The 27,650-nt window shown below is 42.8% G+C and overlaps 3 protein-coding genes across 3 annotated transcripts; 1 reads left to right on the top strand and 2 right to left on the bottom strand.

Moving 5' to 3' along the window:
- Nucleotides 1-1,809: 1,809 nt before the first annotated feature.
- LOC133419260 (dual specificity protein phosphatase 13A-like) lies at nucleotides 1,810-3,609 on the bottom strand. Its single transcript, XM_061708329.1, has 3 exons — nucleotides 3,390-3,609; nucleotides 3,011-3,228; nucleotides 1,810-2,512 (listed from the first exon to the last, which is right to left on the bottom strand). Exons 1-3 carry the CDS (start codon nucleotides 3,515-3,517, stop codon nucleotides 2,301-2,303), a joined length of 558 nt encoding a protein of 185 aa, XP_061564313.1. The 5' UTR covers nucleotides 3,518-3,609; the 3' UTR covers nucleotides 1,810-2,300.
- A 13,925-nt stretch (nucleotides 3,610-17,534) lies between these two features.
- Nucleotides 17,535-19,372, bottom strand: LOC133419248 (dual specificity protein phosphatase 13A-like). The gene is made up of 3 exons (XM_061708307.1): nucleotides 19,197-19,372; nucleotides 18,881-19,098; nucleotides 17,535-18,078 (listed from the first exon to the last, which is right to left on the bottom strand). Exons 1-3 carry the CDS (start codon nucleotides 19,322-19,324, stop codon nucleotides 17,876-17,878), a joined length of 549 nt encoding a protein of 182 aa, XP_061564291.1. The 5' UTR covers nucleotides 19,325-19,372; the 3' UTR covers nucleotides 17,535-17,875.
- A 1,364-nt stretch (nucleotides 19,373-20,736) lies between these two features.
- Nucleotides 20,737-27,626, top strand: LOC133419247 (sphingomyelin synthase-related protein 1-like). Its single transcript, XM_061708306.1, has 6 exons — nucleotides 20,737-20,921; nucleotides 21,675-22,250; nucleotides 23,254-23,349; nucleotides 23,480-23,597; nucleotides 23,702-23,852; nucleotides 25,325-27,626. The coding sequence occupies exons 2-6, from the start codon at nucleotides 21,694-21,696 to the stop codon at nucleotides 25,627-25,629; spliced, it is 1,227 nt and encodes a 408-aa protein (XP_061564290.1). The 5' UTR covers nucleotides 20,737-20,921; nucleotides 21,675-21,693; the 3' UTR covers nucleotides 25,630-27,626.
- Nucleotides 27,627-27,650: the final 24 nt, after the last annotated feature.

Here is a 27,650-nt window from a genome sequence, read left to right as displayed (position 1 = left end):
TATGTCAATCAAAGGCCTACATAAAGGCCTGACTAGCAGCTCCTTCACGGTGGTACAAAGTGCTAATTGCTCCACTAAGCAACGTGACGCGACAATGACTGATGAAGAAGTGATAATAGCCATTGGATAAGCTGACCACCAATCAAAAGTGTTTTTTTTCTTATATTATAAATAAATGTGTTTCATACAAATTGACCTGACATGGTACAAACCAACACCGCACCCCCCCTAGTTGTCTTGGATGTGAAATCTAGGTACTGAGACAAAAATCTCCATCTATAATATTTTTTTAACCAGGCTTAGTATATGTTTATTTCTGCTGCAAACTTAAACCTAAACATGGAGGTTAATGGACCCCAGTGGTCAGTCGATGAACTCCAACTACTATTATTTCCAGGTTGGCTTCATCCCAGAAGTTAGATTGCTGGGGCCTGCTAACGTGCTAATGGTAACAGTAGCACAATAACCTAAGCATGTTATTGTTATTAGTACGCACACTCACTTAAGTTTACATTTCAAGATGTACATTTTGTAATGCTAGCATATTTAAGTGTTTTTACCTATTTACATTTAACAAAGCCTTTTTATTTGCCAGTTTATTTACATGTATTTACACGTAACATTTAACTAGTTAGTCATAAGTTAGCTATCTAAACTAAACACACAGTGCAGTCAAACATTAGTAGGGCCCCTGTACTTTTTATCCCCATATTTCCTTACTTTTAACCTCATCTGAAAGCTGACAACTGAACCTGCTAACTCTGGCCGAGTGCTCTGTATCGTGTTGGAGATAAAGACTTTCAAAAGGCAAGAAGGGAGAGAAAAAAAGAAGAAGAAGGGAGCCTCTCCTTAGAGAAAAGCACATGAAAGCCAACTCAAAGGTTGTGTTTTTTCCCTCCTCTATAGGCTGTGAGAAAAAAGATATATATATAAAAAAAGATGGTTGAACCTGGATTGAACTAAATATCACAGCTGCAAGTGACTAATCAACTGTAAAGCAATGATTTTGCACGGTGGTGGCTTTATCCTTCATCTGGAAGAACAGGACTGATCGGTGCTGAAGAGAAGCTGATTAAAGTACAAGTAAATATTATTGTGGAAAACCCGTTAATAATCCCTCAAGACCACAATGAGGGAGAACGTTCACCATATGGTCTGCACCAAACCTGTCAGAACCTCAGGATCTGGAGAGAAGATCTGCAGAAAATCCTCAAAGACCTGAAGACATGAAGAATCGTGGCTGCGTGCTTTAACTGAACTAAAGGTGCTCCGACTGAGTAAAGGGTTGGACCCCCTTTTTTCAATGTGATATTTAGGTTTTCTCTCCTTAAATGGAAAGTTTCGTTTTTTACAACCTGGACCTTATTTCTGGAATTTTTTATGGTTGTATACTCACCCAGGCAAGTTTGGTGTCATTTGGAGTCCTTCGGAAGATATTAGGAGTTTTGTGCGAGCCGCTTCTCCATATAATGGTAGCGCATGGGGGCACAGTGGGACACAGACGATGCAGCGTCTAAATAACACATTATTGCCGTGAAACTCGTTCATTTCTTTTATGAATCACTAGATCTGCTTCTGTGCATCTTCCAGGACCTGTTGTCTACATCCGGGGCTGTGTGTGTAACAAAGAAATCAGTTTGTAAACAAGACTTCTGAACTCATGACGTCATCTCTGTGCGCGCATCCCAGACACAGCTCTGTAGACAACAGGTCCTGGAAGATGGCCAGAAGCAGATCTAGTGATTCATAAAAGAAATTAACGAGTTTCGTGGCAATAATGTGTTATTTAGACGCTGCATCGTCTGTGTCCCGCTGTGCCCCCATTCGCTACCATTATATGGAGAAGCGGCTCGCACAAAACTCCTAATATCTTCCGAAGGACTCCAAATGACACCAAACTTTTCTGGGTGAGTATATGACCATAAAAAATGCCAGAAATAAGGTCCATGTTGTAAAAAACGAAACTTTCCCTTTAATCAGTTAAAAACAAAAACAATCTGTTTTTTCTTGTCATTATGGTGGATTGATTGTTGATTAATGAGGGGAAATAAATGAATTAATGAGGGCAATGCAACCGACTTATCTGTGCGTCTTTCCTTTTTCAGTTTGCCATTCTAGCGTGATATGTTTTTGATGTTGACCTGAGTTTTACAGAAATATAGGTATCTGTTGAGCCAACCTTTACGGCAAAACATACTTTTCCCTATAAATGTGTCAGTTTGTGGACCAACAGACTGGCTGACATCATCACACCCAGAAACCACATAGCCATGTATCTGAAAAATGTAAACGGCGCTCGACTAGAGGATCTGACACGTCTTCTCTTTAGTTTCCAGCTGAAGATCTAGGTCCAGCAGCAAAGCCAGAAAATTCCTGTTGGGGTAGATGGCTCTCTTCTGGATCAGCTTTTGCAAGGCCTTCTTGAGCGGGACGTGATGGTAGATCATGAGGTACGCCAGCACCAAGGTCGATGAGCGGCTCATCCCCATGATGCAGTGCACCAGAACCTTCCCTGAAGAACAAGATGAAGGGAGGGAGGTGTGAAAGAAGGATTAGCAAGAAGTCTCAGTTTTATTAATATCACACATGACTGCCCGTCTCAAACTGTGGCCTTTCTTTTTCCCCCTGCTGTGAGCTAAAAATAGACCCCACAATTCAAACGTCTTTGTTCATTTAAGGTCTCTTTGCAGATGGAGCCGACTGTCTCTTTAATCCCAACTTGTCCTCAGTTTGATAGCCTCTTTGAAATGAGCCGTGGTCAAATTATAGACTTAAATTCTGCAAGGTCAGACTCTTATGAGTGCTGGCTAAAAATGTGTTTACATACCAGTACAAGTTGTGTTACATCGTGAAGACAGGTGACACTCAAAAGGCAGCGTGACGAAAAAACATTTCAGGAGACGGGTCAACTCTATTACCCGTGTGTAATAAAGAGGTCATGTGCAGGAACTTCAAAGATAAAACTAGCAATTTATCGTTCAAGTTAAACAGAGGAATGGAGGGGTCTTACCACCAGGTGACTTCAGAGCTTTATGAATGAAATCAGCTGCAGGCCTGAAGTAAACATCCAGATCAAAGTGTGTCGAGTCATCTGCTGGAATGCCACAATACACAAAGTCGTTGCCATAAAAGCTTCGGTTTCCTATGCTGCCTCGCTTGGAGTGAGCAGCGTTTAACACATGAGTTATACCTAATTTCAGCAAGGCAGACTTGTTTTGGGCAATTGCCCTAGCAAGACAAAGAGAGAAAGAGGTTCAAGGCTTGTTTGGTGGTGATGCATCACAGCAAGAAATGTTCAAGGATTGAAGCAGAGATTCAGAGAACAGCGATCAATACACATAATTGCAAGGGGGTGGAATTTGTTAGTCTGAATTTTTATGCATACTTACACATTTCCTATGTATATCTTTGGCCAGACTTCATCGATTTGACCGAGATGGATCTTGCAAGAGTCCAAAACCTTCTGCAGGTCTTTCACAGTGGGATATTCTTTCCTCTTGTCGTTCAGGGCTGCCATTTCAAGTCCAAATCCCTCGCCTTGGGTCGACTGCAGGGCGAAATGTTTTGTTGTGAAAAAGCAGCTCCACTCTTTCTCCGGCTCAAGATGATCAGTACGAGCAGGTGCTGTCACCGGACAGTTACCCAATTTAGTGCTTAGCCTAGCGTGTAGTCTTACTGGCACAGAGGGCAGAGCAGCAAACGCTGCAGCATGGCCTCTTGTTTTCACACTGCTGCGGGACGCTAAGTGAATAACCTCCGGGTAATTATAGACAAATTGTTCAAGTGCATTGCTTATCCAGCCTGTTTAGGAGAGAAATACACTTCTTTACAGCTTTAGATATGAGAAAATTACAAAAAAGAAAGAAAATGATGCTTTGCTGTTGGCTGTAAGTGATATTAAATTGCCATTATACTGTTCAAATGTTTCTTTCAACCCTCTTATTATGTTGCGGGTCAATTTCACCCATTTTAGTTTTTGGACTGAAAAAGAAAGAACTTCATTAACTTTTCTCTAACTCCATGAAATTTAATACCTTTTTCCTCTTCAGGATCATGAATCTTTAATGTCAGTACCGATGCTGCATGTAAAATCGCTCAATACATGTCTGCTGGTCATGTTTGACCTGGAGAACGTTATTGACTGATTATTTAAATTGCTGCTTCTGCTTAGTATGTGTAATAGGACAAATCCCAGCTGATGTGTCGGCTACATAAAATTATATGTTGAATGTCTTTCAGGATGGTTGGTGAAAACTGTAATCCACGTGAAAGTTGTGTGTGTTTCTGCGTGACACTTTCTGGCTCAGAAGATGTTTTTACAAGAACAGCGTTTCCCTGAAACAGACAATTATTAATGAGTTCCACAGAATCCTGCGGGCAGGAATTTGCTTTTGTGTTTGACAGCAGCAGCAGCAGCAGCAGCAGCAGCAGCAGCATGGAGGGAAAGGTTTCTGTGCCATTAATGAATCAGATTTTCTCAGAAAAAAAATTCCTCTGCGTCCACAGAAAGCAAATGATTGTTATATTGTCTGGTCACTTTAATCACAGTAAAGACAGAACACATCGCCAGCAAGAATAAAGGGAGACAAACTGAAAGCTTGACCTGATGTTGGTGACACATGAAAAACTAAGGGGGGCATTTTACCACAAACCACAAATTATGGGATATCCAAGAAGCCATGGAGCCATGCTGCTGGCATAGCTAAAGATACATTTGCAGAAATGTGCTGTATAGTCATTATGGAGCGCAGACTCTGATATTTTTATTCAACACCTTGGTATGTTAATAGACCAATTAAAGGTGAGGAATATCGCTTTTTTAAAGTTTGAGACAATATTTGGGCATACAAAAACAAACAAACTAAAATAAACCCGGCCATGAATCATTTGTCCAATGTGTCATCATGATCTACAGTTATGTTTCAAAAAGGAGTCATATAGTGTGAACCAATTATGATTTTTAAAATCCTTCACCAGACAAACGCACAATCCAACGACACTGAAACGTGTTTAGTCTCAGTTTGGCTTAAAGTAAAACAATGGGACAAATTTAAATCTTACTCAGCTATATTTTTTTCCCCTAAACATAGGCAAACATTTTTTGTTGGCTGCAGTTGTGACCAAAAGGCTTTGGCCAAAAGTTGTTTTCAACAGTTTTTACCATTTACAGTCTTTGTGGTGGTCAGTCACATTGTTTCAAGACTGTTGTGTGTGTGTGTGTGAAGCCATTTCAGAACGCAAACCTTCGGTGTTGGAGATGATTACTTGTAGAAGAAATATGAGCATACATCATAACCTTACAGCAAAATGGTCTTACGTGCAAGGAAGTTGTTGCTTAAAATCAGAGGTGGGTAGTAACGAGTTACATTTACTCCGTTACATTTACTTGAGTACGTTTTGGGAAATTTTGTACTTTTAGGAGTAGTTTTGAATCACTATACTTTGTACTTTTACTTGAGTAGATTTGTGAAGGAGAAACTGTTACTCTTACTCCGCTACATTAGGCTACGTTGAGCTGTTACTTTTCTTTTATCCCTTTTATCCACGTACGCGTCAATCTCATAACATCACTGGGTGATTCTTTGGGAAAAATGTTTGTTTTTGCATGTTTTGTCACATTTACACAGACTCAAACACACACAGAGTTTCTATGAGTTCATGTTTGTTCTAGTTCTGCCTGGTTAAAAAAGAAAAGTACAAAGGCTTGAAATGTTGTGCTACTTGTGCTTAATTAATTTTTTTATTATTTTATTTATTAAAGTGTGGCGTTACGAGGGGCTACTATTATTTTTATGAAGGGCAGAATCTACAAAATTGGAGGACCAACAACGCCACCCTGGGAGTTTCACCCAGGGAATTCTAAATAACTAAATTTAATAAGGACACACAGGTAAATTATACAAAGGAAATACTAGAGACGTGGTTCACCATTCAACAGGCCATAGACCATTTATTTGTATATAAAAACAGGTTAAAATTGTAACAAAAGGGCCAACAGAAATAACACCAGGTTGTATTAATAGCTGAGGCTTACCGATGGTGAGGGGGGGAACAGGGGTGAGGAATCCAAAATTAAAAAAGGAACACCCCACTCACACACGCACAGCAAAAGGTGAGGTGCACAAAAAAACCACAGCACACGAAGGGAAACCACCACCGGGGATGCCACCACCACCACCGGCTCTCAGCAGCTGCACAACAAAAGAAAAACAGTTAGACACAATAATACACAACTCATTCAAAAGAAAATATGAAATACTGTTAACACAATGAACAAAAGCTGTTATAGGTACCAAAGAACTAAAGCAAAAGTAATGAGCAATTTATCCAAATGGTGTAAATGAAATAAAGAAAGAGGGGTCTCTGGCCAGAGTTACCAACTCAACAAAATAAACCTGAAACAAATATCCAGCTTAATCTCAAAACAAACAAAACAGCCCTATACTAAACTCACTCACTCACTCTCATCCACACTGTTGCAGCAACTGCTACAAACTTCTGTCACAAACACCCACACACGCGGCCCAGACAGGGAGACTACAGCCCGGGTCTGCGGCTCGGGGAAAGAAGCCCGGGACCAGGACTAGAACACCCAGCTCCCGCAAGCAATATGCTCACAGCGGCGTCGGAGTTTAAGCCGGGAGCGACAGGCAAAGCAAAAAAAGGAAACGGAGCACAGCAAATAAAGTCCACAGCAAACAAATCACACAAATGAAAAGGGCATGCGAAGCAGCAGTGTCCCCTGTCCTTATCTTGAGTTCAGTCAGTGGCCACGGGTCTTTTTTAGCAGTTGTCCTCCGGTTATGAGAACCGAGGAGGCTTTACACAGCTCCGTGTTGTGGTGCGCTGGCGATGCGTTCAGGAAGCACTTGTCTTTTCAAAGCTTGTGACACGCATAGAGAGGATCGCCACCATCCACTAGACCACAATGAACCACTGCACTGAACGCTGCGAATGAACGCCGGGAAACCGGAAGAGCTTGGAACCAGGAAGTGAGAGGGCGAGGGGAGGGAACACAACCCGCCTTTTATTCCCTCACCCTCCGTGCTAATAGGCTGAGGCCTGAAATTGAGTGCAATTCTACCTGTGGTAGAATTGAGCACAGCAGGACATCATACTGCCACAATCCACCCCCCCCTTTTTCATCGTCGACCCGACGATGCATTAGAAAAGTGTAGGGGTTAGTGCCAAGGTCTGAAGAAGGCAGACACTGCATTCAGATGGGCTGCCAGGGGCGTCGGATTGGCCCCTTCGTTGGCAGGTCTGGGGAGATGATGGAGATTTGAGTGATGGCCAGGCGTAGATCGGGCTGTCCGCCGTATTGCAGTCTCATTACTCCCCGTGGAATAGACTGCTGGGGGGGCAGAATGAGCGGAGGGTGAGGAATTTACCACATCAGCAGGAGGAGACATCGCCTGCTGTGGTGTACGTTGCAACTCAGACCCTCTGCTTTCTGGGGGAGACGCGGCTGAGGATGCTGGATGGAAAGGGGGCACAAGTCCTGTGGCAGCTGCAGGTGGAGCCAAGGCTGGTGCAGTTGGAGCTTCTCTTTCCCCTGGACCAGCTGGTGGGAGAAGAGGTTCCCTAACCAAGGCCAACAGATCATCATCTGATGGTTCGTCTTGCATTTCCAGCTGGCCAGGTGGGGTAGGAGGAGAAGCAATCCCCACAACTGCCTTAAGCAGCGTGCGGTGCACCCGCTTGACCTTGGCAAGGTCATCCAGTGGAGCAACGGCGTACACAGGACCTTCTCCAAGAGGAGCCTGAACCACCCTGTGCACCACTGGATTCCACTTGTCCTGGATCTTACAACGACCTTTCCTGCCGAGATCTCGCAACAGCACTAACTGACCCTCCGCCAGGGGTTCAGACCGGACAGTCTGATCATGGTTCCTTTTCCGGCGCTCAGCTGCGACTTTTAACCTATCTCGAACACTGTCAAAGGCCAGATGCAACCGGGACTGGTGCTCTTGCACCCAGTCGTTTACAGTCCCACCAACAGGGGCCTGCACTCTCCCTAACAGGAAATCAACTGGGAGCCTTGCCTCACGGCCAAACATAAGGAAAAAGGGCGACTCCCTAGTCGATTGGTGGGGAGTGGTGTTATAGGCACACAGTACCTGTGGTAGACAAGAATGCCAGTCTCTTTTTCTAGAGGCTGGAAGGGTGCGCAGCATGTCATGCAGCGTGCGGTTGAAACGCTCGCATTGCCCATTCCCAGCGGGATGGTACGGAGTCGTACGGGACTTTTCAATCCCATACAGTTCACATAACTGTCGAATGAGCGCACTTTCGAAGTTCCGACCTTGGTCCGAATGAATTGGTGCTGGAACACCAAACTTGGAGAACCACTCGGTGACTAGGACCTGGGCCACAGTAGACGCTCTCTGGTCACGAGTGGCGAAGGCAAGGGTGTATTTGCTGAAGACGTCGGTCAGCACAAGGACATTCTCCAGCCCGTTATGGGTTGGTTCAAGCATGGTGTAATCCAAAGCCAAAATTTCGTTTGGCTCTGAGGCTAGCAGATGCCCCATAAAGCTTCGGACCGATGGCCCTGGGTCCTTGGCCACCTGGCACCGCTCACAGGTTTGACACCAACGCTTCACATCGGCGGTCATACCCGGCCAGTAGCAACGCTGCCTTAGTAATTCCAAGGTCCTCTCTACACCTTGGTGGCCATGGTTTTGGTGAACCTCGGTAAGGACCTTCTCCTTTAACGCAGCCGGTAACAGCACCTGGAGAACGGCTTCTCCACCATCGGGCCGTGCAACCTTTCTGTAGATCACCCCCGCTTGTTCAGTCAGCCTATCCCACTGTTTGAGAAGCACCACCGCTAGCTGGGACAGCCGCCTGGTTTCTCCCTGGTCGGGATATTGTTGCTGCTGCCAAAACGTCAACACCTCTGAAAGCACCGGATCACCCTGCTGAAGTGCGCCAATGTCAGCAGGAAGGTGCTGAGGCAGAGCTTGGACAGCAGCCTGACAAGCTTCGGGCCCTCGAGTTTGTAGAGCTCGCTTCAAGGGTGGTGGAAGTGACGTACCAGGGAGTACAGTTTCCAGGTTCGCTGCAACAGGGGGGTACAAGCGGGACAGGGCATCTGCATTTGCATTGTTCTTACCAGGGCGGTAGCGAACTTCAAAATCGAAAGCTGCAAGCTGAGCTGCCCAGCGTTGCTCCAGTGCACCAAGTTTAGCTGTGGACAAGTAGCTAAGGGGATTATTATCCGTGAAAACCAGACACTTGTGCCCAAGCAAGTATTCACGGAATTTTTCCGCCATTGCCCACTTTAAAGCCAGAAACTCTAGCTTCATGGAGCTATAATTAACTGGGTTGCGCTCTGTCGGCCTCAAACCTCGGCTGGCAAATGCTATAGGCCGCACCTTTCCCTCCTGCTCCTGTGAGAGTACCGCTCCCAAACCTCCATGACTGGCGTCTATCTCCAGGATGAAGGGGAGGGTAAAGTCGGCATAGGCAAGCACGGGGGCATTGGTGAGCTTAAACTTTAAGGCATCAAAGCTCTGCTGATGTTCTGATGTCCACTTGTCCGACACCGGACGTGACCTCTTGGACTTAGAGCACCCCAGTTCTGCCACAAGACGGTGTAGAGGGGCAGCCAACTTGGTGAACCCCTCCACGAAGCGGCGATAGTAGCTTGCAAAACCGAGGAAGGACCGCAACTCCAAGATGGTGGTGGGGGGCTGCCAGTTGGCTACCACCTCCACTTTGCCCGGATCAGTGGAAACACCACTGGCAGAGATGACATGCCCCAAATAACTGACCTCTCGCTGGAAAAAGGAGCACTTTGACAGCTTAGCCTTCAGGCCCTCCTGTTGTAACCGCTGCAGCACCACCTCCAGACGCTCCAGATGTTGTTGAAAGGTAGAGGAGAAAACCACAATGTCATCTAGATATAAAAGCAGGGACTGACATTGCTGGTCTCCGAAAATCCTCTGCATGAGCCGCTGGAAGGTGCTAGGTGCGTTACACAGCCCAAAGGGCATGCGGTTCCACTCGAACAGCCCAAAGGGAGTACAAAAAGCTGTTTTGGGTCGGTCGGCCTCCGCAACTGGAACCTGATTATAGCCGCTGGCTAAATCCATAGTGGAGAACCAACGAGCTCCGGTTAACGCGTCAAGTGACTCCTCAATACGCGGAAGAGGGAAGGCATCCTTCCTTGTCCGACTGTTCAGCTGTCGGTAGTCTACGCACAACCGCAGGCTGCCATCCTTTTTCTTAACCAGCACAATCGGTGAGGCAAAAGGACTGCTGCTTTCGCGGATGACCTGTGCGCCCAGCAGCTGGTTGATATGCTCTTTAACCACTTCGTATTCTGACGGTGGAATACGACGGTAACGCTGGCGGACGGGGGCGTCATCCAAGAGAGGAATTTCGTGGGAAATCAAATCAGTGCAGCCCAAGTCACCATCGTGAGATGAAAAGACAGAGACATGTTTCCGAAGAAGACCTCGCGCTTCTTGTTCGTCGTAAGACAGGGCTGACAAGTCGACCGCCTCCACCTGATCTGGTAGTGGGGGAGCCACGACCTGGGAAACCACAGAGGCCGTATGAGACGAAACCTCCTCTACACCAGGGGGCAAGCTTACCACACGAACCTCACTAAGGACACCTACCACTGTTCGTGGGTACAAAAGCACGTCGGAAGAACCCACGTTCACAATGGGGATGTGTGCAGTACCGTCCTCAACGTGAACCAGTGCCGGGGAGGCCAGCAGGCCAGCAGGAAATCCCTGGTCTGAGGGCTCAAAAAGCGCCACAGTGCCGGAGTACTGTGCAGAACAGGTAGCCAGAACCACCTGCATGGTGCCACCAGGGATGCGGCAAACCTTCCGGCCTCGCACCTTGACCTTACCAGCAGCTTCAGAAAAAGGGCCCGCAGGGGCGTGATGGCACCTCTGCAATGCCTGCACCACAGCCTTTGGTGCTTCTGTAATGATGGGTAAGTCAAATAGGGCGAGACCATGTTGCCCAAGCAGCATCCCGTAGCATTTCCGCAGGATGTTCATCCCCAAAACACCAGGCGCATGAAGGGATTCATCAGCCGACGCAGGGTCCCTGACCACCAATACCCCGCACCGTGGCAACGCCCCGCCACAAAGCTCGACTTCAAGCTCCAGGTAACCGAGGTAGGGTATAGGCAACCCATTAGCCGCTCTGAGACGTAACCAGTGGCAAGACTGAAGCCTCTCTTGGTCCCAAGACCCAAAGTGCTGCCGGAAGAAGCTCTCCGTAATGGTGGACACCATAGACCCTGTGTCCACCAGACAAGGAACCACTACTCCCCCCATGATCACATCCATATGTGGACAAGCAGCGACTAGCTTAGCCTCTTCCCCTCCCACAGCAGGTGAGCCGATGTTTACCCCCTCCGAACTTTGACTCCGCAGTTCGGCGGGCGCTAGTTTCCCGAATGCTGAGCTGACTCATACTGCATGCCTGGCTGAGAGGAAGCAGGCGCTGCAGATGTAGGGCGAGGTGGATTATGCCCTGCTCTGCATTCCTTTGCAAAATGGCCAGGTTGGTGGCACCGCCTGCAAAGCAATGGGCCACGGTAAGGAGAAGGATAACGGTGCTGGCTGGTCTGCAGCTGGGCAAGAGTCTCGGTGAGCCTGTTAAGCTGTGCCTGTTGGAGCTTTAACATGTCTTTCACTTCCCGTAGCTCACCAGCCTGGGATGGTTTCTCCACCAGAGGGGCACCCTGAACACCACACTGTAAACCCAGCACCGAGGGAACCGAATGGCTCCGGCCCCGCACACCTCCCGGCGACCCCTCTCTCTCCCATCTAATTGCCTCCGCCCTTACCTCAAGCAGGGAGGCAAACGGCCGCCTGCGTACAAGCTGCTTCAGCTCTCGACGAAGGGAACCGTCGATAACATTCTCAACGAACTGGTCCCGCAGCAAAACATCGGTATTTAGCGTGTCGCTTGGAGCCTGTTGCTTCACAGAAGCCATCAGATTCATGAGCACCAGGGAGAACTCCTGAAGAGTCTCCCCTTCTTGCTGGCGTCGTGAGAAGAAGGCCTCCTGTAAAGCAACGTACGAGTCAGAACAACCATACAGCTCCCGCAGAGCAGCAATAATTTCAGCTGGGTCACTCCTCTCTGCGCTAGACCGATGTTTGATCTCATCACGAGGCTCTCCCTCCAAATGGTCGAAAAGAAAAAATGCCTGATCGGATGGGGACAGATGGCGAGCTCTCATGCATGCCTGAGCCTCCTCTATCCACTCCTCTAGCCCTAGACCTGACCTACCCCTGAAGTTTGGACACTTCCTATCTCGGGGTACTAAGATCAGTCTCTCCATGACAGAAGCGCTAGAGGTGGAAGGTACTGGCGGAGGCTCGGTGAGACTGGGAGGTGCAGCACTAGTACCCGGCGCGGCCGTAGCCCGCTCCCGCTGCAACCTCTCATTCTCAGCCCTCAGCTGGGCCACTAAGTCCCTCAACTCTTCCAGCTCTCCTTCCATTATATTACCGCTCTCGATAAACCCGGGACACTAAACTTACCGCGACAAACAGGAAACCCACTGCTGCTTCGCCTCAAACTCAATGCCTCCACATACACAAATTTCACTCACAGAATGGCAAACCAGGACACAAAAACAAAACAGAACACACGTCTCTACCTTCACAATGTATATCCTGCCAGCAACGCCAAGTGTGGCGTTACGAGGGGCTACTATTATTTTTATGAAGGGCAGAATCTACAAAATTGGAGGACCAACAACGCCACCCTGGGAGTTTCACCCAGGGAATTCTAAATAACTAAATTTAATAAGGACACACAGGTAAATTATACAAAGGAAATACTAGAGACGTGGTTCACCATTCAACAGGCCATAGACCATTTATTTGTATATAAAAACAGGTTAAAATTGTAACAAAAGGGCCAACAGAAATAACACCAGGTTGTATTAATAGCTGAGGCTTACCGATGGTGAGGGGGGGAACAGGGGTGAGGAATCCAAAATTAAAAAAGGAACACCCCACTCACACACGCACAGCAAAAGGTGAGGTGCACAAAAAAACCACAGCACACGAAGGGAAACCACCACCGGGGATGCCACCACCACCACCGGCTCTCAGCAGCTGCACAACAAAAGAAAAACAGTTAGACACAATAATACACAACTCATTCAAAAGAAAATATGAAATACTGTTAACACAATGAACAAAAGCTGTTATAGGTACCAAAGAACTAAAGCAAAAGTAATGAGCAATTTATCCAAATGGTGTAAATGAAATAAAGAAAGAGGGGTCTCTGGCCAGAGTTACCAACTCAACAAAATAAACCTGAAACAAATATCCAGCTTAATCTCAAAACAAACAAAACAGCCCTATACTAAACTCACTCACTCACTCTCATCCACACTGTTGCAGCAACTGCTACAAACTTCTGTCACAAACACCCACACACGCGGCCCAGACAGGGAGACTACAGCCCGGGTCTGCGGCTCGGGGAAAGAAGCCCGGGACCAGGACTAGAACACCCAGCTCCCGCAAGCAATATGCTCACAGCGGCGTCGGAGTTTAAGCCGGGAGCGACAGGCAAAGCAAAAAAAGGAAACGGAGCACAGCAAATAAAGTCCACAGCAAACAAATCACACAAATGAAAAGGGCATGCGAAGCAGCAGTGTCCCCTGTCCTTATCTTGAGTTCAGTCAGTGGCCACGGGTCTTTTTTAGCAGTTGTCCTCCGGTTATGAGAACCGAGGAGGCTTTACACAGCTCCGTGTTGTGGTGCGCTGGCGATGCGTTCAGGAAGCACTTGTCTTTTCAAAGCTTGTGACACGCATAGAGAGGATCGCCACCATCCACTAGACCACAATGAACCACTGCACTGAACGCTGCGAATGAACGCCGGGAAACCGGAAGAGCTTGGAACCAGGAAGTGAGAGGGCGAGGGGAGGGAACACAACCCGCCTTTTATTCCCTCACCCTCCGTGCTAATAGGCTGAGGCCTGAAATTGAGTGCAATTCTACCTGTGGTAGAATTGAGCACAGCAGGACATCATACTGCCACAAAAGTACTTGAATTTACTTTAAGATTATTTTAATTTAAGCAATTTCTTATTAATTTTAATTTATTTTATTTTATTGATTTAATTTGCCTGAAGATGATTATTTTGTACTTTTGTCTGTTTGAATGGTTGTGTTAAAAAAAAAATCAGACGTTACTCAACAGTTACTCAGTACTTGAGTAGTTTTTTCACCAAGTACTTTTTTACTTTTACTCAAGTAATTGTTTGGATGACTACTTTTTACTTCTACTTGAGTTATATTAATCTGAAGTAACAGTACTTTTACTTGAGTACAATCTTTGGCTCCTCTACCCACCTCTGCTTAAAATATTGCACCTGAAAATAGCCATTTAGTGCATTATCAAGAACAAAGAAAGATGTTCAGCTGCAGTGTAGAAAGCGTCTAGACGTTCAAGTCTCTTGCAAGCTCCAGGACTATTTCCTTGCAAGGATTCAGCAAAGGAATCATCTCACCACCAGTGGGATCAAGACTTTTGCATAACTGTCTTGTGGTGTCAATGGATCCACTTCTTTCCAACAAAACATCAATGCTGAAGATTAGCAGCGATCTATAACTCCAGTCTTCAAATAAAATCTGAACCTGAATGTGATTATAATACGTTTGAAAGACTCGCACTTTAGTCTAAAACTCCTGAGCTGGAAATCAGAGAAGCCAGTTCTGTTAGTGGTAGTACTGCTGGGGCTTATCAAGAGATTCTGTCTGAGTTTTTAGATTTCCTACCTGATTTATTGATCAGTACAGACAAAGTCATCATAGTGGGTGGCTTTAACATTCATATGGATGTTGACAGCGATAATCTTAAATTAGCTTTTAATTATCTTCTAGAATCGATGGACATGTCACAAAATAAACAAACCAACGCAATGTTTTAATCCTACCCTTGATCTCGTCCTCGCCTACGGTGTAGAACCCGATAATATGTCAGTATCGCCTGTAAGCTGCTATACAACCACTATTTAATAATATCTTAATTTTAACATTGTCAATGTTCAAGCGCAAAATAGGAGGTATTACTTTAGCAGATGTTTGTCCTATGAAACTATTGCTAAATTTAGGGAGGCCATCGCTCAACTTACCACAGTGGAAAATAATGAAGTAGTGGAGGGCTGTGACCTAAGTTCTACCTCTCCAGATGTTGATATCCTTGTCAGTAACGCTGCAGATTTGCTGCACTCAGCTTTAGATGCGGTTGATCCTTTGAAAAAGAGGGTCTCTAACCATAGAAACTTAACTCCCTGGTATAATTCAGATATCCATAGGCTGAAACAAAAAGAGCCTAAAAAGGAAAGGAAGTGGTACTCTTGTAAGTCTCTGATCTTGTATGGAAGGTGGTCTAAGTGTATATAAATAAAGCCCTTTGCAAGGTGAGAACAGCTGATTATTCATCGTTGACAGAGGATAATAAAAATAACCCAGGTTTTGTGTTCAGCACTGTAGCCAGGCTGACAAAGAGTCACAACTATGCAGAGAAAATCGACTCAATATATCTGTGCGCGTGTGCTACTAGATTTATGCGTTGTTCTTGATTTGTGAGTGTGTACACCTATTTGTGTGTAGCTTTGTGTACTTGTATGTCTAAACCATGATTTGTAAACCGTAAAGAAAATGTTGTGCGTAACATACCTAAAGTTATGGACAAAATGATTATTATGAATCAAAAAGCCTCCTACACACACAAATCGTTAACTACGCATACACGAATTGCCTGATACACACGCACAAAACTACATTCATGCACAGATCAGCATGAGGAGATCTGATTTGTGCGTACATGATGCGTTGCTGGTGGAAACCTGGGTCATCTGAATTTTCTTCCGAGTCAATTTCCCTCGATACTTAGTTCCAACTTGTCATGAATCGTGGAAAATTGGGGATTTGTGTAAAAATGACTGTCTCGCATACCATGGTTATAACACATTTACTTTGTAATATTCTAAAAGTCCTTAAAGGGCATATATGCATTTATGAGCCGTACAAATGTAATTAGATGGTTTAACTGCCAGGTGGTGGACTTCTTCTTTATCTGGGAAAAATTCAGTCAAACCGTCAGGCAAGAAGACGGTAATGCTGGGGGCATCACAGTTGTCTACGCAACAAAGCAGCTACTGTATATTAACTATAAATCTGGACATTAATATTATTAGTTTTATAAGTTAGGAGTTTTTACATGCCATTGTTTATGCAATAATTGCTCGGCGGTCAGGTTCTGGGTCTCCTAGCACCTAGAACACCTAGAACACCACCTGAGCACCTAGAGACAACTTGTATTGTAATAGATGCTATATGAATAAAATTGAATTTAACTGAATCAACAACATGCTGAAATCTTGTAGGAAACAGCCTGGTGCAAAGCTATTGTCTTCAATGAAGCTTCTTAACAGCTGTCTGGGAAATCTGGAAAATCAATTGTCTGCTGACATAAGACGAACGCTGTATCAGTCCAGCAGTGAAACATCCTCATCTAAAGAAGAGGTTTAACTTAAACTCCGACATGAATACGGAGACATACTAAATTTTCCTCCACATGGACCTTCATCCAAACAATGTAGATGATGTAGGTGTAGGTGATGATCTATCCATCCGTGCATTTTCCAGCATGATGGATCGCCATGTCACAAGGCAAAAGTGATAACAGCATGGCTCTGCAGGGCTCCTTGCAGCTCAACCGCATATGACAAAGGTTTAAGTTCTCCCAGCAGCTGATCCAGATTTGAGTTCCTACCTGCGTGTCCTCTGCTGCTTGCTGCCTGCTGCCCCCCCCTCCGCCAGCCATGCTTTTTGTGTGTACACTGTCTAATAAAGGCCACTATAGTGCCCAAAACATTTGGCTCAGCAATCATGGGAATGACATTTTTGATCCATATCCAGAAAACCTCCTTATCCAGAGATAATATGACAAACTGTAATCAGCTCGGGGTCACCTATACAGCAAGAATGGGTGTCTGTTTTGTACCACAAAACATTGCTGTAAGCATCAAACTTTGAAAATGAAACGTTTTCAGTTTTGTAAACTATTACGCTTGCTTCAGGTGGTTTGTTAATTGTTTCATGAAAAAGCTGGTGAATATGGGAATATATAAAATGGGGAAGGAAACAATTACTCCTGATGGAGTGAACAGGTGGCTTACATGACAGATCACATCAACAATCAGCTGTTATACCTGCCAACGACACCATAATAAAACCAGTAAATGGAAACAAATCTTGTGTGAGATCAAATTTCAGATGTTTGCATCAAATTTTGCAGTTGGATGGAAAAACAGATATCTCTTCATGTGGACGGACGCCAACTCTAAATGTCACGAACTAGCAAGAACTTACAGAAGTGTCCAACTGGATCTTGAACTTTCAAGATAAAAGGCTCAGATAAAGTATATTGAATATTTTTTAATGATGACCTGACACAAATATTCTGATAAAAAAAGTCATGATTTCAATCAAATAATTTGTCTTGCAGATTCATTTAAACCTAAAACATTCTGGGTAAAATTGTTCTGCAACATGAGGTGAAACAGGTAATTTCATCTTATTTTTGCTGTTTAAACTGATGTTTAAAGAAAGCTGAGGTCACCGCAGTGATCCTCTGATTCTCTTCTGTGAGCATGAGGCTGCATGATTCACATCAAACAGCATCAGAATGAGAGAATGAGGGAGAAAGGGAGAGAGAGAGAGAGGAAATACATGTGATCCAACACCATTCTTTAAACAAACCGTAGAATCTCAAAGCACTGTGTCTCCCTCCGCTGGCAGGAGAGCACTCCATCATTCTTCTTCATGAAAACTGTCCTTTAAGGTTCTGTGAGTTAGACTATCAGCTCATTCTTGATGTGAAGTCTGTTGCAGTCTCATATCTAAAGCCCGAAGCTGTTTGAGGAATCCTCTGTTTGGGAAAATCCACCTGTGCTCTTTAACCTTATTGATGGCTTCTAGCAGGTTATAGCGGTGGTGGATCATCAGGTAGGCCAGGACCAGGGAGGCAGACCTGCTCACTCCGACTGCACAGTGGACTAAAACTCGAGCTGCGAAAAAAAAAGAAAATGATTGCAGGGAGATTGGTGTTGTAATTCTAGATGAGATGAATGACTTGTACAGACTCTAGGTAATCACTTTTCTCTGCCTATGCCCAGAACCAATGCTTTGAAAAAAACAGTAATGTATAGAGCAGTCGCACACTGGAACCATCTCCCCCCATGTATAGTTGCAATAAACAAGATGTCAGGTTTTAAAAGGAGACTGAAGCAGGCTGTAGTTCAGAAGGAAGTTATGATCAGTCCGAGGTATATATTGTGATTATTGTGCAAATTGTATGTATATTATATATATTATAAATTTAATAGTAAATATATTCTAAATCTCTGTAGGCTATGAGGGTATATATAGTTTAGAAGTATGAGTATATTATAATGTATGAGTATATTATGATATGTAATATATATTTATACTATAAATAGAGGGATGGGTATATTATTAAGTCGTTTTAAATTATCTTGTTCATAAGCAGAACAGATCTGGTGACAGTAGCAAATATTGCTACTTAAGATGTGGATGGTTGGTTACTTAATCTTTTATTTTTGGTTCAATTTATTATTTCAGGAATTGTAGTGAAGGTTTTTCACCCTTTTTGAGTTGGATTATTGTCGTCTTTATTAGTGTCATGTTATTATATTGTTATTATATTATCATCTTTTATATTATCTTTTGTATGTCTATGTGTGGACCCCAGGAAGAATAGTCTTCCCATGGTGAAGACTAATGGGGATCCTTTTAAATAAACAAAAAAAAAAAAACTCTGATATTGAAGTAAAAAGATGAATCAATTACCACAGTTTGTGTCAAGTGCGTTTTGAATGTACTCAGCAGAAGGAAAGAAATAGCGAGAGAGGTTGAAAGACGGCGAGTCGTCTGCAGGGACTCCGTAGTAATCCACAGTAGGTCCATAGAAGTCCTGACTCCCCTGACAGTGCATCCTCCCATGAGCTGCGTTCACAACATGAGTGATCCGCAGCTTCCACAGAGAGTAGCGGTCATTAGCCACTGACCTGGGGACGAGGGAACAGGGGATTATAACAAGTGCATGAGAGGAGAACAGCCTCCACTGCTTTATTTCATTTACATTGAAGCAATATTAAAGACTCACATGTCCCCAATGAAGAGATTTGGCCAAACTTCATCCACATGGTTTCCGAATCGTTTGCCTCCATACAAAACCTTCTCTAGCTCTTTCACAGAAGGAGTTGCAGGAGTAACTGTACTATTCACCTGCATGTTATTAAGTTTTGACTACAAACAGAAAAAACACTGCTCTGAAATTACTATTTGGATGATTAATTCACTGAATATTTATTCCCAAACTCTGCTGAAGCTTTGGCACAGCCATGTTGCTACTGACAGGAACAGGTGCTTCAGCTCTAAAATTAAAACGGTGACCTATATTCTAGATGTTAGCCAGATTTACACCTCTAAATCTTTATGAGGTGCAGTTTTATTGTCATAAATCTTCAATTTATGGTTTTGACTAAACAAAAATATAATTGTTCATAGTCAGCAGAAGTCAAAGCAGAGTAAAATGTGATTTGAGGTTATGTAAAAAGATGGATAATTGCTTGTTTTGAAAGGGTAATTTGATTTGACTCCGTCAATATCAAATACTGTACGGTCATAATAACCTTTGTTTCTTTCCAAATTGCCAATATTCCAACTGGCAAATAATCTGATGATTGTCTTTGTTTTTAAGTTATCTTTATGAAAAACTGTGTCTTTAGTTTAATTCATTTAAATTGTAGAATGAATATAAGCATTTTGAGAGAGTATTGTATTGCTAAACAAAAGTCAAAAGACAAAAGTCAATCGTGTTGCCTTTGGTTAAAAACTGAAACAAAATTGAATACACATCTAAGAATACACACAACACAAACTTAATTTTTGTGCCAGAAGGTAATTTTATTGTCCACCTGTAAATAATGAATGTCCAAATGGTGTTTTAAGAAGATGTTTGAAAAAGAAAAATTAATACTTGTTGAATTGAAAGTCGTTTTCCAGAAACTATTCATCTTTTTAATATCAGGTGCAATATTTTTTCATTACATTACATTTAGCAGACACTTTTATCCAAAGTGACTTACAGCAGAGGAATACAATTAGGGGACAGTAAATAGTATTTTTCACTGTTATTTTATGCTTATGTAACACCCCTCTTGTGTAAATACGAGCAGGGCCTGGGTTACTCTTATGATATTCCCTTTGTTGTTATTATAAATAAAATATAAAACACTTATATGAACACCACAAAACAACAGATTGAGTTTAAATGCTCTTTTTGGTGGGTAGATATTTTTAAAGTTCAAAATAATAAATGAAATTATAAAATAAAGCACTTGGTTCAGTAAAACATTACATTTTAACATAAGTTATATGCATTTCCAGTAACATTCAGTCACTTTTATGTCTTACTAAAAATAACTTATCTTGAAGCATTAAAAAAAGCATAAAATGTGGCCTAAAACAAGCTCGCCGCTTCACTTAATCTTAAAGTATGCAGATTAAATCAATTTATTTAAATATTCAAATGAACAACGTGTCAAAAATCGCCATGTAATTTAGAGCAGACGGTGCACCGCCCATGTTCCACCAGCGGGTGTCGCTGTTGGGCGGGTGGCGTCGGTTTCTGCGTGCGCAGCTTCTCCACACATTACCGCTAGTAAAAGGGCAGCCAGCGCGAATAATAAGGCGAAAAGATGTTCACCATGTTCACTTTATCGCAGCAAATTATGCTGACACGGTTCCAGTTAATCCTCGGGAGATGCCACTTAGTCAGTTGGCCGAATAAATAAGCTCCGTGTCGTGTGCGGTTGCACCTCCGGTGGTGAGTTAATCACGTTATTGATCACGTTAGCAGCAGCGGGCTAGCCGCGTTAGCTGCAGCAGATAAAGGTTTGTTGTGATGGAAAACGAGCTGCTCTGCTTTGATTGCTCCTATAATGCTGGTTTTTATTCAGAGACTGCTGTTAAATGCTGGCTGAGAAGCAGGAGCTTTCCTCTCTGATCTCATCGTATTTGCTCGCTAGTGATTATTTATTGTATTGTTTGATGTTGGTTTTAAGAAGATGATGTTTAACTGAGATGCCTGCAAAAAGGAGGCTACAGTTCACTCACATATTATTTGATCAGCTAGGTTTTATAGTTATATTTGTCAATCCTGATTTGTATCTGTTCTCAGGTTGGATTAAATGATTTATTTCAAGTGTAAATGATGGTCTCGGTTGATAATATGGGGATAATAGCCCACAAATCATTATACATGCATAATTAAATGCCTGACGAGGGGGATTTTCCTGCTCTTTCACTTACAGTTTGGGGTGTGGTTTCCAGTAAAGTGCAGTAAATTAGCCAATTCATACCAGTGTTTGCCTCATACAGTTGCTCAAGTTTTAAATTGTCAGGTTTCACATGTTTCAACTAAACTGTCTAATGCTTTCTGTGTTAGACTTTTAAGTTTCTGTCTACTTTGCAGTCTTATAGCTTTTTTTTTTTTTTTTTTTTTTTAGTGCTGACACAATGAAAAAGTTTGACTGAAACTAGGTTATTCTGTTTATTTGAGTTGTGTTCCTCTATCCAGCCTTCAGACGGAAGAAGAAATGACCCATCTGAGCGTCCGTCGTTGGACACCGAAGCATGTTGCCAAGTGGCTGAAGGAAGAAGGCTTTTGTGACTATGTTGACCTGTTGTGTAACAAGCACCGACTGGACGGAACCAGTCTGCTCGCCCTGAGCGAGTACGACCTCCGCTCGCCCCCTCTGGAGCTCAAGGTTCTGGGGGACATTAAGAGGCTGATGGTCTCCATCCGCAAGCTTCAGAAACAGAACCTGGACGTGCTGGAGGAGCTGGGCGTACCGTTCGACGGCCACTCCCCTACGGGCTCTGGAGGCACCTTGGACTGGCTGTGTAACGGAGACCCGGGCAGGGACTGTGACAGTACCGACACAGCGCCGGTGGGAGAGGAGTACCACCAGTACACTAATGGCAAATACAAGCAGCAGATGAGGCGCCTTGATCCCGAGTACTGGAAGACGGTGCTCAGCTCCGTCTATGTGGTGTTTGTGTTCGGCTTCACATCCTTTGTCATGGTCATAGTGCACGAACGGGTGCCGGACATGCGCACATACCCTCCCCTGCCAGACATTTTCCTAGACAGGTGGGTGTGACTGGTCACGACACTTCAGACGGCTCATTGTGCCACAAAGAAATAAAGAAAAAACACATAAATCAGCTGTGAAAAACCACAGAGAGTAAAATAGTGAGTGTTTAGTCAGCACCACACCAGATGATGGGTGTTTTACTCATATCGCCCTCACATACTCCGGATGGAGCGACTTCGGTTCAAAGAAATCGGTAACATTTTCTTAAAGCAACTACTTTGTTTGCCCCCCCTTTGTTAAGCGACCTTGGGTATCATGAAAGGCGCTATATAAGTATACGTTATTATTATTACTTTGAAATGTGAGCTGCTGTTTGTGACCAGCCTGGAGCTTTTATGGAATATCTCCGCTTAATGAGAGACTCGATTTCAGAGAATAGCTGGAGAAATGAAACATGCTGAGCCAAGTTGTTAGGTTCAGCTCAGCTGCCTCAGTTTAACATTTCTAAAAGTCAGTCAAATATGAGTTTTGATGACAAACAAGCCATGGAAATATTGTATCTATTGTATTTATTGGTTTGTTTGTGTTTGAAGCCAGTAGGATTTATTGTACCTGATCATACTGGTGCAGTTGTGGTTAATGATTTGGTTATTTTTGATAATGATTTAGGTAACTAAAATGAGTGACATTTAACTATGGTATTTGTCAGTGAGCATCTTTTTGGAGTAAAAAAAACCCAATTAGATTTAATAATTGAAGGCCTAATATTATTGATCTATGAGTCATTAATAAACATAACTTTTGGAAAGTTGGAAAATCTTCTTTAAGACAGCCAGGGGTGTTATTATTGTTCAATTTTATTTATTTTTTCCTTTTTTTTAATAGTTTTTTTTAATATAAAATGGGAAAAGAAAGAATTTCCTCATATTGGAACAACAGATATTGTTTTATTTACTGCTGGATTTTTAATCCCTAATTTGTCCAGTAGTTGATTTGTTCTTTTGCCTGATTTTTTTAATGTAATTGTTTGATTCCTGGTCCCCCCCCCCCTCTCAACAGTGTGCCTAGAATACCGTGGGCCTTTGCCATGGCTGAAGCGTGTGGCGTGATCCTCTGCAACATCTGGCTGCTGGTTCTGCTGCTGCATAAACACAGGTGTGACACGCTGTCTTACATCAGTGTATTATCATGAAATCAGCAGCTCTGTTCTTGGACGTCGAGGTAGTGCTCCCTAACATCAGTACCGGATCAGACTCGTGTTCACGGTTTCTCTTACGTCCTGCAGGTCCATTCTTCTGCGGCGCTTGTGCAGCCTGATGGGCACGGTGTTCATGCTGCGCTGTATTACGATGTTTGTCACCTCTCTCTCGGTGCCAGGACAGCACCTGCAGTGCTCAGGAAAGGTAACTTGACACATTTCGTATATTATATCTTAAACTGCATCTTTTTTGCTTTTTAAAATAAAAAAAAAAAGATGATTTAGCAGTTTACTGGTTTTCTGTCCTAGATATACGGCGATATGTGGGCCAAACTTCAGCGGGCTGTGGCCATCTGGAGTGGTTTTGGGATGACTCTGACTGGAGTGCACACGTGTGGCGACTACATGTTCAGCGGCCACACCGTGGTCCTCACTATGCTGAACTTCTTTGTCACAGAGTGTGAGTAATTTCTTTTGACCCAGTGTTTTTGTGAGTTTCACACCTTTTTTTTTTTTTCCTCCTGAGAGTTTGTGTTTTGTTTTCAATGGCGATATATTTTATAAGATGAAAAGTTAAAATTTTTCCCCTTTGAGTCGAGGCAGAATGGCCTGAGAACTACTTTTTAATAACTCTGAGCCAAATTTGATTCTTAAATGGCCCCCAGTTGCTTCCAGGTCATGTCACTGTCATTTATTCTAACTTGTAAACAAAAGGATTTGTTTCTTATGTGCTTACTCTTCGTCAGAAGTCACTCAGTGCGGTTACATGCACATCTAAATCAAGCTATTGGCAACAATGTAGCTAAGGATTAAACTGGAGTTTCCTAGAAATCCAAGTATACCTGGGCGAGAAGACAATCGATTATTGAGTGAGGTGCGTTCGACTCCGCGATGCTAGGTGGTGCCACATACACTTTTGTTTTGGCGTTCTTCCGGTTAGTTCTTTGTTGTTATTGTTCTTCTTCTCCTACTGTGTTGATATTCTGGCTTTCGTGGTGTCGTCACTTCCAGAAGGGAGAGTCCCGGGGCAGTCGCTAGCTCGGCTAAGCGTGGGTCTATGCCGGAATAACTCTCATTAGGACGCATTATCTGGAAGTAATAGCTCGATCTCAAAAGCTTTAGTTCAGTTCGACTACAGCCCAGCTATGGTATATGCATGGCTTTTAAAAATTTGATATCGGTCAGATTAAGGCAACAATTTGATTTTCTGCTCTTTTTTTTTTTCTCTTTCTTCAGATTAGTACTTTGAGTATACATGACCAGACTACCTGACTCTAAATAAGCAGCCTTTTACTCAAAACTGCCTGCTACTGTATTTAATTCCTCTAAAATGAATATTGTAACTGCTTTATGACCTCCATTATAATTAAATATCCATATCAAGTGATAGTTTTTATAAAAGAAATGTTAACAGTGTAGACAAAGAGAAGCTGTCTGCCAGTGTGAAGGCCACAGGTACGATCCCCTACATATTATATTATAAAGGTCTCTTTCCTCAGATATACGAGTTTGTGTTGTAGATGAAAAAGGGCTGGACTGACTAAATAGTAAAATTGTACAGACTAGGAATGTCTGTTTTTAATGGATCAGTGTGGCTTATTGTGTAAAGTTGCTTTAAGTGGTCAACAAAACTGAAAAACACAATACAGGTCCATTTACCTTAAATCATTATGTGATATATGTTTTTGAAAGACGTCAATCGCATGTTTTGCCTGTATTAACAGGTTTCGAGCATATAATGAGCTGTTTAAAAAGTCTGACTCCAGGTAGTGAAGTAGGAAATAAGAGAAGAGTGGTGACTCTGTGCTGCCATCCAGTGACCTTAATTGCAAGCGCAATTAAAAAAATTAAGTTACTGCAAGTCTTTTAGTTAACAGTATGCTGCATCTGTGGATGTCATTTGAACTTGACGTTTGCTCATCTTTCCCATAGACACTCCACGAAGCTGGAACTTCATTCACACCTTGTCCTGGGTCCTGAACCTCTTCGGTATTTTCTTCATCCTGGCTGCACATGAGCACTACTCCATTGACGTGTTCATAGCCTTCTACATCACTACCAGACTCTTCCTGTACTACCACACACTGGCCAACACCCGGGCCTACCAGCAGAGTCGACGAGCCCGCATCTGGTTCCCCATGTTTTCCTTCTTTGAGTGCAACGTCAACGGGCCAGTCCCCAACGAGTACTGCTGGCCCTTCTCGAAGCCGACTGTGTTCAGGAGGATGATTGGATAATGAACAGCAGCCGTCCCGTCACACAAGTCTGACTCAATGCCCTTTCTGTCTCCTTTTGTGAAGTTGCCAACTGACGAGGCTTGTGACATCCTCCAACAACAAAGACGTGATTTGATCCCTTTTAGCACAGTGGCCTGATAGGATGAATAGAGCCATACGTCTTCTTTTGGAGCATGACTTCTTCCCTGCTTTTTTTGTTACACATTTTAGGTCCATTCTTAAAAATGAAAAAAGAAGTTCCTGGGAAGCTCCATCATCACCTTATTGTTGGATTGGACACATTTGAGACCCGTCACACTTAAAGGGACATTTTACTTCTAGAAGTGGGATTTTGTGAACTACTTGTATGTAATTTACTGTCTTACCTGCAGTAGATCGCAGTCACAGCACTCTTAGAACGACATAGAAGTGAGTTTTAAGATCTAAAACCAAGTCAAGTCAACACTATGTTGGACATATTTATGCCGCCTCATCAGACACTACTTGTTCAGTTTTCACTGTTTTTCGACAACTATGAGAGAGTAAAAATGAGTGATCATGAAAGGTACGATAATTATATGCTTTTGGATGGACGTAAAAAATCCCAAATGCTTTGCTTATTTTTTTTTTTAAACATGATAAGCTTTCCAACTCCTGAAGGAATCAGCTCGTAGGTCACAAAATATGTTGATGCACTACGGCTGTTCTTTAGTTCAGCAGCTATGAAATTATGATTTATTTATTTTAAACGGTGGCAGTTGTCTACTCTATGGCCTTCGTGTTGAATAACTGACAGGGGATGTGTCCATCATAAATCCTCCCTGATTTTCTATCTGAAAATGCTGTGAGCTCTGTGTTACTGCAGGTAAGACACTAGCCTAACGCAACCTCACTTAAAATAAGTATTGTTTTAAAAGTTTCTTATTTCTATCAATTAAGGGATATAGCTTAAAAAGCATTTTCTTTTAGTGGATTCTAAGTAAAATAGTACATTTTAGAGAGTATTTGGACAGCACATGATGCAAAACAATCATTGCCTGTCTGAAGTTATTTACTATTTTAGTAAAAAAAAACTGGTCATTTGGAGTTTGATTAATAAAAAGGTTTTCTTTCCACCCTCTTTTAAATAGATCAAAACGCCACTTCCTGGAATATTAAAGCAATACAAATAGGTTTCCATTACGCTGTACAGTAAATACCAGTTTTTGTGATATTAAGAAATCAGTGTCTAAAACATCTTCTTTTCTTGAAATCATATTTGTATTTTGACAATATTTCAGACTGAAATTTATGGCTCAATAATGGTTAAGCAATGCTTTTCTTTTTTCTTTTTAAAGATGTGCTCAAGAAAATATGTTTTATCAGCCAAATACTTTAGAGGAAGAGTTTCTCTTTCTTAGAATTACATTTGCCAATTACCTTAGGTGTTAAAATAATAGATCTCGCTCTGTAGATATGTTTCAGATCTTTTTATGTTCACTGTTGGGATATGTATAATTTTTTAAGTAAAAGCGTTCATTGTGCATTGTAAATTTCCAAATTGTAGATTTGACATTAATCCTATGACATTAATCTGTACGAAACAGACCCTTAAGTTTGTAAGTATTTGTTTATATTAATTTATTTCATTTTATAAATGTTATTTTTATATTCCCCTATAAAGAGTCATAGCAACATGCACATTAAGACATTTGTTTACAGTTGCTTTGATCTTTATTTGTAATACAACATGCTATTGAATAGTAATGTTGATTTCACAATGTGCTCTAATTTTCTTGAGTGATACTTGCCATTGTATAGAGACCATTAGTTTGGTCATTGCAGCATGTTAGAATGGAGTTAAAAATTTAACATATTCTTTCATCAAGAAAGAATTTTTTTGTTAAAATCTAACTTGTTTCTTGTCAGTCATTTCCATCATTAAAGAGCTTAAAAAACAACTACAACATTTTTTTGTGCCCCACTTGGTGCTAAACCATGATATGAATGTGCAATAAAGAAAAACAATGTATGAAATTGCGAGGGAAAGTAAAAATGTATTC

This window comes from Cololabis saira, chromosome 19, assembly GCF_033807715.1.
Source record: "Cololabis saira isolate AMF1-May2022 chromosome 19, fColSai1.1, whole genome shotgun sequence".
NCBI lineage: Eukaryota > Metazoa > Chordata > Actinopteri > Beloniformes > Belonidae > Cololabis > Cololabis saira.
Note: the sequence above shows the minus strand (reverse complement) of the source record. Positions and strands in the feature narration are given on the sequence as shown.

What these genes read in the sequence shown, in the direction of transcription:
- LOC133419260 (XM_061708329.1), bottom strand. Translation starts at nt 3,517, where the DNA reads ATGGCAGCCCTGAACGACAAGAGGAAAGAATATCCCACTGTGAAAGAC. An exon ending in AAGATATACATAGGAAATGT is followed by an intron (nt 3,229 to 3,389) that starts GTAAGTATGCAT and finishes TTGTCTTGCTAG; the next exon opens with GGCAATTGCCCAAAACAAGT. An exon ending in AGCTCTGAAGTCACCTGGTG is followed by an intron (nt 2,513 to 3,010) that starts GTAAGACCCCTC and finishes CTTGTTCTTCAG; the next exon opens with GGAAGGTTCTGGTGCACTGC.
- LOC133419248 (XM_061708307.1), bottom strand. Translation starts at nt 19,324, where the DNA reads ATGCAGGTGAATAGTACAGTTACTCCTGCAACTCCTTCTGTGAAAGAG. An exon ending in AATCTCTTCATTGGGGACAT is followed by an intron (nt 19,099 to 19,196) that starts GTGAGTCTTTAA and finishes CCTCGTCCCCAG; the next exon opens with GTCAGTGGCTAATGACCGCT. An exon ending in CGCACTTGACACAAACTGTG is followed by an intron (nt 18,079 to 18,880) that starts GTAATTGATTCA and finishes TTTTTTTCGCAG; the next exon opens with CTCGAGTTTTAGTCCACTGT.
- LOC133419247 (XM_061708306.1), top strand. Translation starts at nt 21,694, where the DNA reads ATGACCCATCTGAGCGTCCGTCGTTGGACACCGAAGCATGTTGCCAAG. An exon ending in CTGCTGCTGCATAAACACAG is followed by an intron (nt 23,350 to 23,479) that starts GTGTGACACGCT and finishes TACGTCCTGCAG; the next exon opens with GTCCATTCTTCTGCGGCGCT. An exon ending in GAACTTCTTTGTCACAGAGT is followed by an intron (nt 23,853 to 25,324) that starts GTGAGTAATTTC and finishes TCTTTCCCATAG; the next exon opens with ACACTCCACGAAGCTGGAAC.